Raw genomic sequence first — 13,335 nt, 5'->3', positions numbered from 1 at the left:
AAATAGATATTACTCCTTACTATTCAAACTGGATTAAGTCATTTTTTTGTTTCAGCATGCTTACTAGAGAGAGACAGCATCGGGCAACGTGGTGTCAGCCTGTCTTGACATAAAACAAAGTTCTGGCTCATTCAGGGAATTTCGCAAATGTGCTGAGGGAAAACCTGGAAAACTCAGGGAATTTGGAAATGTCAACTTGGTAGACACCCTGGAATACGAAGCTTATAACAGAGGAAATATGAAACCTTTCAGGTTAATATTGGCGATAAAGAGTGTATTGTTTAACGAATATCGGATGCAATGAAAGTATTTCCGAGTATAATGCGGTTCAACTGTACTAAAAATAATCGGATCAGGAAAAGGTTGTCTAGCAAGCTGGCATGTCCACACAGTGTTTTGAGAACATCTCCGTCCGACTGGTGCCTAAAAGCAGGTGTTCGCAACACTTTTTAAAGTTTGTCCTACATTCATTGGGTTGTGCCTCTTTCTACAGCTTGATAAAGGCAAAGAATGCCAGTGTGAGAAATTTACTTTCGTGGTTCTTCCTCTCTCTCCTCACGCGCAGGAGAGCCTTGTGCGATCCCCTGAAGGAGGTGCGCGTAGCCGCAGCGAAGACATTTGACAACCTGCACTCGACAGTTGGCTCCAGGGCTCTGGACGACATCCTATCCCCATTGCTCATGCAGCTGGTGAGTTTATTAAAGATCACCGTTTCTCAAGCTGCAGTTCATAACTAAAATTCTTGCTAAAATTACTAGAAGGAACTCCAGTGCTGCTGTCGTTCAGCTACTATGGGAACGGTAGATGGAATGCAGATTATCGTTGCGCTTATGGCTGTAGAAGTTGTTGTGGCTTTATTTACCGTACTTACTCGTGTAAGACCAGTGCCCCCACTTTGGGACACAAAGATTTGGGAGAAAGAAAGTTTCACTAAGCATCGTGCCCATATCTGCACGGTAGTTTGGGAAGCCACTGCTAGATGGCACCAATTACTCTTTCAGATCATGTGCTTTAAAGGTGACTTGACATCTGTATCAACCCGCATTTCGAGGGGAAATTTCAGTGCAGTTGTTCCTATCTGATGGCCAAGGACAATCCCAAAAAGGGCCCCACTGGTTGCACGGAATGGTTACTGCAAAAATTGTGCACGTGAATTTTCAATGTGTGGCGTTCAGCTTTGCTAGAGATGGTCGTCGGGAGCCTCGAGATGACCGAGAATTTAAAAGATTGAACAAGAAGGAGGAAGACCAGCTTGAGGCAAGCCCGTCATATGAAGGCATTGGAAGGGAGAATAAGTGTGTTCATAGATAGCCACCAGTGGTTGCATTATTCTGCGTAGTAGTCTGAGCACAGTTTGAGGCTTCAGTGTGTAGCCATAAACCTGCCATAAGCATGAGGCCGGCATCCCGCGAAAAATTGGGAAAAGAAAAAAGTCTACTGGTCAAGTAAATACGAACTTGCACATTTTTTCCGAATTTCCAAGCAAATGTATTTTTTTTAACACAGCAAAGCAGTAGGGCTCTGCACATATGCATAATCATTTGTGAATATAATGCAGTAATTTGTTGAAAAAGGTTAAATTGCAAATTATATAGTCGTTTGGAGTCAAAGGATGAAGTTTGTGCAAATCCACGTAATAACCCATCATTTTCATGCTGGCTGAAATGCCATTTTGCAGCTGCTGTAAAAACTAGCACCAGAATTCCCTTTACTCATTTTTTTTAGGAAATTTTATCGTTCATGGAGAATCGTCTATGGACGCAGCCTTGAAATACTTTCTCCACTGCAAAAAAATAAAGTAAAGAAAGATCTTGTGGAACATATGTGTCACCTTACAATTCTTAAGATTTGTGCCTTTACAGAGACAACAGCACTGATCATAAGTACGTAGATTGTCTTAAATTGAATTTTTTTTTGCATACAAAACCATTTCTTGTAGGTCATGTTCAAAGTGTGATTTATAACGTGCCTACTGCTGGCACCTTCAAATCTAACATTGTTTGTGTCAATGCAACTCTGCAATTTCAGGGCCAGGGTGACTCTGTACTGGCCGAGAACACATTGGACGGCCTACGACAAGTGATGGCCATCAAGAGCCGTGTTGTGCTACCCTACTTGATACCACAGGTGGGACAGTTTCTTGGCTTCATTGCAGGGGCTCTTTGCTCATTTGTTTTCTGTTCCTTTCTTTGTGCTAGAATGGTAACATTGCGAGCATGAAAAGTTGCGAGACTTACTTAAAAGCAGTGTTACACAAGCAGCCCAGACGTAACAATGAAGCTGGGTGGTCATTTGTGTATTCGTGCGGTTTTCTAGAAGGTTGGAGTGATTGGTGCTTTATGAAAAAACTTAGACATTTTGGCTAATGGTATCGGAACAATAAAGCAAGACCAAAATAAAAGGCCAGCAAGTGCTTCTTTCTTTTACTCGCCTGATGATTGAGTTGACCTGCTTAACAGTGTCTCAATCTGTGAAAAAAGAAAAGAAAGGTGTGGTTTTATAGGCCATCCACATAAGGCCACTGAGTAAGTGTCATGCCTTTGTTACATGAGCACTTTTGCATTCATCATCCTCATCAGTAGATACAAGAGCGAATGTGCTGTTTCACTGGCTTATGGGTGTACGAATACCGAATACAATAGAACCTTGTTCATACTTCTTGAAAAAAACCATGAGAAAGAAACGTACGAACCAAAGTAACTAAAAAATTTGACACAGAACTATTGTTGACATCTACATAATGGGAAGGGTCATGCAGATCATTGCGGCACAAGGTGCCGACGCACATCGAGCTGGCAGTGCTCTGGTGGCCCGAGACATATTTTGTTGTTTTCCCATTGCGTGCTGTTTTAACAGAGCAACAAGAAACCAAAATGAAATTGAGCTGGCGGGCAAGCAATGCCGGAGGCCACCAAAGGGAAACATGATGGTCACATCATGCTGCCTACAGCAGGGAACGGCAGCACATTTGGATTATCGCCTACTAAAAGTGTGCAGTATGCTACCAATGGCACTATGCACCACGTGCTGTAAAACAGATACGTGAAGATGCTCCTTGCTATGCTATAGGTTTGACAGTGATAGCTGTGAATGTGGTGTACGATGACCCAGGCGGAGATTTGCTGGTACTAGAGTACAAAACTGTGCGTGCCGTCATTTTCACATTAGATGGGCGGCTATATATATATATACTATTCTCAATCTAGCGCCTGGAAAACCTATACCATCGCAGTCTGCAGCAGGAAACAGTGGCGCGTTTTGGCTATTACCTATCAAAAGCATTCGCTACTCTTCTGGCGGCACCACGTGCGGTGAAAAAGATAGGCAAAGATGTTTATCACAATAGGCTTGGTAGTGATAGCTGTGAATGCCGCGTGCAATGCGGAGATTTGCTGCTACCGAAATGAGAAACTGAGTGTGCTACGGTGCTTTCACGTGAGACGGGCAGGCGAGTATTGCGGTAAAGCTGCCTCAGTAGGCTGCTATATACTGTTCTCGATTGCACGCGCCTCACGCATTTTCTTGTTTACATGGAATCTAATAGATGAAAAACATATTGTATGATTGCACTTTGGCGACGTGCTGGACGTTGGTGCCGAAAAATCATGTTTTCCGGGAACATATGAACGGATAAAAAATGAGCGTAACTCTATTGGGTCTTTTTTTTTATTATTTTCGATTGCGAATGTTGGCGCTGGGAAAATGTACCGTATTTACACGATTGTAAGTCGACCCCTTTTTTTAAATTTGAAAGTCTGAAGTTGGGGGGTTGACTTACAATCGAAACCGAAACATGGCCCCGCCAAAAAAAAACGGTACCAACGGGATCTACAACGTAGTTCGAATTTTATGTTTGCTCTATGGCCCTACCCGTATCTTTTCGCTATCCCGCGTGTTTGTTCGCTTTTCGGAAGGAGTTTTACAGTGCATGCAACGCTCATGGGGGGTGTCAATAGTTGATGGAAGCGCCGCCGTTCCCATTTGCGGCGGCACCCTCAGAACGGCGGCGCTTGCGGGGAGTCTCGGTAGTTCATGGAAGAGCAGTCACCACTCGCTGGTTGCTCCTTCTCTGTTTGAAGGCATTGTTATTGGTTTGACGCGTTCCACTTGACTGCCGGCTACGTGCTACTTCTATGCTTCCCCAGTCGTCATGAGTGCTCCAGGCCCACTAATCGTTCGGCACTCGTTCACAGCAGCGTTCAAGAGGGCTGCCATCCTTTACGCCGAAGAAACAAATCACTGCACAGCGGGCCTCAATTTCGATGTTTCTAAACGGGTGGTGTGAGAGTGGCGACTGCAGCGAAGCAAAATTTTCACCTGTGACAAGTGAGAAATTTCCCACGTGCCAAAGTCTGGACGCTTTCCGGAGCTGTAGGCTAAGCTTGCGGCGTACGTCGCTGAAATGCGTGATCAGTCCCTGCCAGTGAAGTTCGACGTGGTCATGAAACAAGCCCGGACCTTAGCCTTAATTTTAAGGTTCTGCTCCGCCGCGAGTACAATGAGTGGCTGGCGGCAGAAGACTGCGAAGTTACGCCAACTGGACCTGTCAAAAGAGCCTCCCTGACGGCTGCGTGTGGTTGGGTGCATTTGGCGTGGGCTGCTGTTCAGCAAGATGTCCTGGTGCGGTCGTTTGCCAAATTTGAAATTTCACTGGACCACGACACGCTGTGGGACCGCAGCAACGATGACGATGGCAGCACTAGTGAAGACGAGTAGTCCAGTGACCATGTCAGCTACTAATAAATTTTCGTTATCGAATGTGCCCTCGGGTAGGCTCTCTTATTTTTTAAATTTTTTTTCCGGTCACGCGATATGGGGGGGTCGACTTAGATTCGAGTCGACTTACAATCATGTAAATACGGTACATAACGGGAACATATTAGCAATGTTCTACTGTAGTATATTTTGCAGCGAATATTGAGTTGAATCAAGAAAAAAATATGTGGATCCCACATACTGTGGGAATCTGTGTAATGGAAGCTTTTTGTCCTGTTTGCTTTGATTGAGAATAATTAGCGATGTTGACAGCGGATGTTTAATTTCTTCAATGTTTAATCCAACACGAGAGTGGTGAGTTGATGTTAAACATTACCTTGCGTGCACCACTGCTGTTTGTCTGCGTTGCGCACAGAACACACATGGGGAGGTGATTGCTTCAGGTGGTGTTGTGCACCATACTTCATTGCCTCACATAGCACATGGCATCATGGAAAAAGTATTAAACTTTAATTTAATTATGGGGCTGTAAGTGCCAAAATCACAATCAAATTACGAGGCACGCCATAGTTGCTGAATCGGGATTAATTTTGACATTATGGTGTTCTTTAATTTGTTGGTAAATATAAGTGCACGAGCGGTTTTTTTTTTTTTTTTTTTCCACCTTCGTCGAAGTGTGGTGGCAGCGGTCAGGATCAAACCTGCAGCCTCGAGCAATGTCATAGCCATAAATCTACCACGGTGGGCACAGAAGTGTTGATTTGACGTGTGACTGCTTCATAGTAGTGTCGCCTAGGCCCTGCGGTGAGCTTTAATGTGGATCTGCTTCTGTACACCTTGCGTAAGTAGCCCACTTAACAAACTTGCATGGTGTTTATTTTTCAGCAATAGCAGAAACGTACCGTACCATACCTTGAACTTAAATTTCTCCCGTTTGCTCACAACTGCTGTTGTGTCCACAGTAACAGCATTTCTTTGCCTTCTCAAGGCCGTTATTCATTCGTTTCGCAACTGCATCGATTCTACCCATTCTCTGCCTCCTCTCTCCCGTCCTCTCTACCATTCTGTCTAGCTTCCCTCTGGATTTGCATGTTAGTAGAAAGGTAAGCGCTGCAATTTCTGCAATGCTTTTACGTAAGGGGGATCACGAATAACTACAGCTGTCAAGAGGCTAATCCGGCGACACCCAAGGAGCTCCAGAGAGCATTGTGCACATGGGACACGGTGGAAAGGTCCAAACGAGTTTCTCATGTCGCCTTTCCTCTATGCCGCGCTCCTGTCATGTATACAAATGCTCTGAACCACCCCTTGATGCGGTGTGCCAGACAGCAGCAGCATTGGGTAAGTCAAAGGAAGAGGCAAAAAAAGCTTCACTGCAAAACAGTCGCAGTTTCACCCGCAAGGCGAAGCATCGATTGCGACAGCAAATTTTTGCACAGCTATAAGAAGTAACGATAGTAGTTTTATCGGGTGTATAAACTTGAAAACATTTGCTCACTAACTGAATTAACAAGCATACGGGGTCAGCGCACACGAGCAAACATGAACACATAACACTCAATGAGCACAGACACTCGCTGTCAAAACACTGATGTGAGCAACATGGCAGCAGCAGCGAGTGAAGTGACCTTCATGTGATCTGCCGCTTCAATGCAAGAGCGGGTCGCACATAGCGCAGACCGAGGTATGAGTCACCTGCAGATCATTTTCAAGACATGGCGCACGCGGCCGTACCACACTTGTTGGCGGAGTCGAAGCCACCCCCCTCCCTCTTATGCTGCCTCCCTGCTTGCCTCAATGTATGGCATGCGAGATTGAGCTGCGAGCTGTTCCCCTTGCACCCAGTCGCGAAATGTGCAGCTGCTGCCAGAGCACAACCCCCTCCCTCCTGCCTCTATTTGATCCCCCCAAGGAAGGTGTGATGGAAAATGGCATGTGTGCTCTCCGCTTTCTCTGTTCACGTGCGGCACATGGAGCCGCAATCGTCAGCTTCCCTCGTATGCTTTCACTCGCACATGCAGCGTACAACGCATGGTAACAGTGTTATCGCCCTTGGACTCTATATGGGACATCACGGCAACTGCCTCTTCGACAGCGACGGCAAAAATGCACTTGGAGTGTCCATATAATTGCTGTCGCAGTAAAAGAAGGTGTATATTGTAACAAACATAAGAAAATTTAACACTAAGCTTTGTGCTTACTAATTTTATTTTCAAAAAACACTGTGCTGCACATGCTCCGAAGCGTACTCATATTGCATAACAAGAACGTTGCTAGGTATCAGTAAACAGGTACCTAGGTGCTCTTATTGAAGGGAACACCAAATTAGTGTATGAGCACTGATAACAACTCAGTTCACCTACACAGGCCTGGAAAGTATTATTTATCTATAGAATGTCTGTTGAATGTCTGTGCTTTTTTCCCCTGAAGCAGAAGAAATAGAGCAGTTCTCTTCTCCTGAATACCAAGGAGGTTCTCAGTTTAATAGTGGGCTATACTCTGCTTAATGCCATTCTTCTATCGCTTACCAACTGTCGCTTTCAAGTTTCCTGCTACAAAACAGAAGGGTTCTTCAATCTTTATTGCAGGCAGTTTCTGCGCGTATTGGGCGCGACAGACTAAAGCGGGAACCCACTTATCACGTGACAGGGGCACCGTTGTGCGCAGTCATCTGTGTTGCACAGGTCGACCGTGTTCGACACCAACAGGCTGCCTTTTCACAGTCAGGATCAGCGTCGTTTGTTTCCTGTCATACGTTCCCAGATTGGGAGGCCCACGGCAATTTTGCACGACCCCCTTCCCCTTCCTTCCTTCCTTCTTCCTGCATCCCTCTACCGTCACTGTACAGTAAAATCTCAGTGATTCACAACTCATAAATTCGAAACTTCAGATAATTCAAAGCAGCCACTGCTGTTCGTTTGACAATGTATAGAAAGCAATACGCAACGTACACCACTAATTCACACTGAAGTCCGTATCGCCACCGATAATTCGAACTCCGCACCATCGTGGATGTGCAGAGTGCTAGTGCGAGAGCACTTTGGCGACGCTGGCGTTGCCGCTCGAGCCGTGCAGCTTTGCTCTTTCCATCTGGGGCCCTTCGTTGAGGCCCGACTGGAGAGAGACATGTTTGCGCCAGGCCAGGCACGGCCAACACCTCTGTGGCAGGTCGGTTCTCTCCCTCTCTCAAGACCTTCAAGATCAATACATGGACACAGTGCTGCATGTTCTTTTTTCTTTTTTCACGTTACATGGCTCCCGTGACATTTATCAACACTCACAATACCAAAAACCATAGCCTTTGAAATTCGGGGCTGTTACTCAAAGGAAAGCATGGCTGGGATACGTGTATGGACACCACCTATACCTGTTGTGGAACTCGGCAGCGTGCAGCTGGTACAGCTACGAGAGTTCAACGGAGGCCAATGTTTTAGCAGGTTGTGGTGCACTTTGCGAGTGCATCTTAAGACACCACTCTTGCGGCAAGCAATGGCGATGGCGGCTGCGACGTAAAGGCGCATTTATAATCCGAAGTTCTCGGCGCGCTGGTGAATGTCGCTTCCGGCCGGTCACGCTGCACTGCTTGCATTGCGCCAGCCGAAATACCGTCCCCTTCGATGCACGCACTGTCAGCTGTTCTCTTTGGAGCATGTGCGGAATGATCGCCAACCTGAACACCACTTTTGAATGGCTGTCTGCGACCATCGGCAAAGTGGCGTAGCATTGAGGGCACCTTTTTTTGTTTGTGCAATGCATTGTGGGTCGACACAGTCCACGCGATGAACATGCGGATGGAGCAAAAGTCATCTCAATGTCAGGCATGCCGGCCCATGTTGGCCACTTCCAGTTACGTTCACCACACCAGTGCTTCGAACTTGTTGTTCACCAATGTGACGTAGCGTGCGCCTGCATGCTAATTTGCATTACGGAGCATCGTAATCGTCTGTGAAATTTTTCCCTCACTTTCATTAGTCCGAATTTTGTATAATTCGAATTATCGTAGCATCCCTGCAGAATTTGAATTAACAAACTTTTACTGTAAATGCAGCCGAGAGTCAGCATGCTTTCACATGCTAGCTTTTAGCCGGCCATGTAAATCCAACGCTAGTCTTGTGACAGGTCGCTCGAAGGTACAAAAAGAGACTGATGTACAGCTACAAATGGCGTTAAGAATGTTCAAGAGGCCACCATACAGTGGTTTGCAATGGGGAACTAAGGTCATCCCGTACTCTCACTTTCGTTGGCATGGCGGTTTGTCAGCTTTCTGAGTGCTCTGCAACTGCTGCAAATCAACTTGCTTTGATATGAAATCGGACTGTAGCTTTAGTTGCCGACACCTGACGACACAACTCCAATGAGGCCTAACAGTAGTGACACAAATTATCCACTGGCCAATGTAACAACGGGCCGCATGCCGCTACAAAAACCTTGTCTCTAATATGTTCCAACGAGTCGCTCATCAGTTGTGATGACCACATGTACGGGTTAGAACACCTTTGAAGTGGCGGTGGGTCTGTGGGCAACCAGCCGGCAACTAAGGCGTGCATGCGTGCCAAGTTCGTCTGTGTGCTTAGCTTGCATGTGAGCAGAAAGCTCCACACTGTGTAAATCAGCATAAGTGAATGCTAAACATGCGTATCTGCTACAATCTGCAAGGCTTCCAGTGGAGAATCGATTTTTGCAAATGCTTTTCTGCTTTCCATACATGCTGCCTTTGTGTTCCGTATGTCCACGTAGCGTTAATCGATCGAGATAGCACGCCATGGGATCACTGGGCACATTAAGATACCACCCACAGACTAGTTTTTAACTGAATATACACACATTCAAAAAACTAAATAATAAATATTCGATTCATGAATCCAGTTATTTGAATGTTCACTCAATCTGGTTCGAAATCAAATATTCAAGTATTCACACACCCCTACTTATAATGTGAGTTGCTTGATAACAGCCGAGAGGTTGTCTTTAAGTCACCGTGCGTACCGGAAAGAAAAGCAGCTCTAAGAGCCTTAACTTTGGAGGGCCTGCAGGGCCTGTGTTTTGTATCGGTCGATTTAGTTTTCCATTGTTGTCATCCTTCTTTGTGGACTCGGGTGCTGCCATGTCGATGCTACCACAATTGATTGCAAAGGAAGATTGGGAAATAGAAGATATCTTTACTGCACGAAATAGCCCCAGAAAGCTGATTTGGAACTTCAAGATTCAGTGCTTGTCATCAAAGGCAACATTTTGGTCTCTATCTTGCTGTCATTTATTTCTTGCACTAATCTTGTTTCCTGTTTCCTCATTACAGCTGACAACGCCTCCTGTGAACACCAAGGCCCTGTCGCATTTGTCAGCTGTGGCTGGAGAGTCCCTGTCGCGGCACCTGCCCAAAATCCTGCCTGCACTGCTGACAGCATTCAGTGCTTCGCTGGACACACCCAAACAACAGGAGGTGGGTGGGCTCAATCGTACTGTGCTAGCATAGCCCTGTTGTGCACGTACGAATGCTGCATAAACTGAATGTCCAAAATCGGTGGATCCCACGCACTATGGAAATCCATGTAAGTGAAGATTTCTGTGCTGTTTACCTTCATCAACAATAATTAGTGGGGATGCTGGCAGCAAACTTGTAATTTCTTGAGCGTTTAGTCCTATACAATAGTGATGAGTTGATGTTAAATGTTACCTTGCATGCACCACTGCTGTTTGTCTGCACAGTACGCAGAACACAAAGGGAGAGGTGTTTCCTTCAGGCATTGTTGTGTGCCACATTTCATAACCTCTGAGAGGGTCGAGCATTGTCATTGCCTCACATGGCACATCGCATTGTGGCAAAAGTGTTAAACTTTAATTAAATTATTGGGCTGTGCGTAATTTATTTATTGCAGTTAAACCTCGATATAACGAAGTAGGTAAAATCATCAATTTGCTTTGTTATAGCAAAATTTTTTTGTATTGAAATTCAACCTTTTAGGAGCAGTAAACAGTGCAACAGGACGAAGAGAGGGACACAGACCAACCAACCAGCCCAAATGCGTACTCTTCGATCTTTTATGCAAATAAGTAGTCGCCAATCGATTTTTCTCACATGGAGGACAGCCACAGAATTTTCCTAATTAGCGGGCAATTGAAAAAAGCAAATTTGATGAATTGGGAGTCGGCGACGAATGATAGAATGTCATGCTGCGTCGACGATATCTTCACATCGGCAGTACGAATTGAGCAGAGCCAGCCACTCTCACCCTAAGCACAAGATGTGCAAGGCGCGGTAGCATCTTATCGCACTTGGACTTTCTATGGCACATGATGCGGCTTCATGTCGGCGTTTGGAACAGACTTCTGGTTGGAAGCAGTTGTGTTGGAAGCAGTTGTGTTGGAACCAGTTGTGAAACCAAAGAGACCGCGCCCTTTGTGCTTTGTCTTTTCCCTCCAGTTGTTGCTTCAATCGGTGACTGCCAACAATTCAAAGATGCTGTTAAATTTGAAAGTGGCACTTAGCTTGCAAAATATTCAAGTCCATTCCCATTCACATGTAACCCCAGCGAGAACAAATAAAATGTGTTCAGCGTGGGCTGAATTGCACAGCATACACGAGTCTTGCACGCTGCTGTCGCAGCAGCCTTTCTATGAAGGGAGGATGTTAGGTGCGGTGGTTTTGCTGAATCTAAATTGTAACGTCAAAATCTGTCCCAAATTCGGCTTGGGGTCAGATGCATTTCAACTGCCCAGGGAGACCTAAAATGTAGGCTTGTGCAAATACCAATTTTTAGGTTTGAAGCGAAGTCGTAGCGAGTAGTTCTAATAGTTGTGGGATTTGCATAAAACCTTGACATAAGAGTCAGATGTTAACATATCTTACAAAAAGTTTGTTCCTTGCTTGGAAAAAAGGAAGCTGGTTCATCTCTGGGGCCCGATCACTGATGAGCGGTATACCTCTCGCGACGGTTTGCAGTCCACTGCCACGCTTGGCTTGGATATTAGGCGTTGCCAGCACTGTTTTGCTCGGTGCCAGCCAACAAAGTTATGGCTTAGTGCCATTTCAATGAACATATATTCACAGTTATGTACGGCTCTCTTATGATCGCTGTGAATAACATGTTTGAATGATCGAGCAGATGCAGAAATCAGTAGATGAGTGTAAACAAATTTATCGTGGCCTTCTCTCTACTATACGATGCGACTTGCTGACCAAAACAGGAGCTGTTCATTACATATTTTGATATTTACCATATTTTTGTGTGTATGACACACCAAAATTAGTATACTCAAGGTGTGGGTTATATGTGAATTTAAACCTGAGGTGTGGTTTCACGGCTGTGTGGCCCGTACTACCGTGAAATGACCTTCAGGGTAAGAAGTTCCACTGTCAGCATCACTGAAGAGGTGAGGAACAGTGCTGCTGACCAAAGATACAATGTGGATGAACCATGCATCCGCTACTGGAGATACTGAAATTCAAGCCAAAGCGAATGTCAAATAGCACAATATTGTTAGAATATTAAGAATATAAAATATTCGTACAAGCCTCACTAAAATGTCATTCACGGAAACCCATGTTCTTACAAAGCTAAATGCGGCGGCCCTCCAGTTCGGCATCTCGTGTCTGGAGCTACTCAGTGAAAATATCTAGTGTCGTCCACATTTTCTTCTGGAATGCGTATCGAACCAAGAGGCCATTTGCATTCTTGAAAGAGGCTGGCGATCTGCTCTTACCACCTATGTGCACAGGGAGCAATACCAAGACTTACACTGTGCTTTTTTCTTCCATTACATGTGCTGCATATCATATTCAATGTCTTGTTTGACAGTATCGCACTTTAAAAAATTTTCTGTATATCTGGGCACAATTTCAGTTGGTAGAGTAGGTAAATATTGAAAGTGAACTGAAATATGGTCATTATATCTGGGACCACCATAAGTGGATTCACCCGTACATGTATCAAATAATGTAAAAAGGCCTTTTTTTTTACCAAACATACTCTTTGAAACCTTTATATTTCTGTTGTAAAATTGCAAGAGTACAGTAGAACCTCATTCATACGTTTTGGGAAAAACCACGAGAAAAAACGTATTAACTGGGAAAACGAACGATCAGAATAACTAAAAACACAGAACTGTTGTTGACATCTATGTAATGCGAAGCATCACGCGGATCGTTGCAGCATGCAACGCTGATGCGCGTCGACCTGGTGGTGCTCCGGCAGCCCGAGACTCATTTTGTTGTTTTCTCCTTGCGTAGTGTTAAAAAGGAGGCGCGAAACCGAAATGAAATCACGCTGGTGGGTGATGCCGCCTGCAGCAGGGAACGGCGGAACATTTCGATTATAGCCTAATAAAAGCGTGCAGTTTGCTACCACTGGTACTACGCACCATGCGGTGTAAAACAGATAGGTAAAGATGCTTATCGCAGTAGGTTTGGCAGTGGTAGCTGTGAAAGCGGCGTGCGACAACCCAGGCGATACTGAAATAAGAAACTGTCCTGTTTTCACGTGAGATGGGCGGCTATATACTGTTCTTGATCATGCGCACCTGTCTTTTCTTGTTAACATGGGATCTAGTGGCCGGAAAATGTATACGATTGCAGTCGGAAGCAAGGGATGGTGTGTTTCGGTATCGCCTATTAAAAACGTG

At 45.2% G+C, this 13,335-nt stretch overlaps 1 protein-coding gene across 2 annotated transcripts in view; it reads left to right on the top strand.

The window, feature by feature from the left end:
* l(3)80Fj (lethal (3) 80Fj) overlaps window positions 1-13,335 on the top strand; it is a 372,965-nt gene that overhangs the window by 300,871 nt on the left and 58,759 nt on the right. For both annotated transcript variants that reach the window (XM_065426472.2, XM_065426473.2), the window contains exons 43-45: window positions 566-689; window positions 2,029-2,127; window positions 10,013-10,156. In XM_065426472.2, the coding sequence (XP_065282544.1) occupies window positions 566-689; window positions 2,029-2,127; window positions 10,013-10,156 (367 nt within the window). The remainder of the gene's footprint in view (window positions 1-565; window positions 690-2,028; window positions 2,128-10,012; window positions 10,157-13,335) is intronic.

The sequence above is a fragment of the Dermacentor albipictus genome, chromosome 2 (genome assembly GCF_038994185.2).
Source record: "Dermacentor albipictus isolate Rhodes 1998 colony chromosome 2, USDA_Dalb.pri_finalv2, whole genome shotgun sequence".
In the NCBI taxonomy this organism is placed as follows: domain Eukaryota; kingdom Metazoa; phylum Arthropoda; class Arachnida; order Ixodida; family Ixodidae; genus Dermacentor; species Dermacentor albipictus.
The sequence above is the reverse complement of the archived record's forward strand: the minus strand, read 5'-3'. Positions and strand labels throughout refer to the sequence as shown.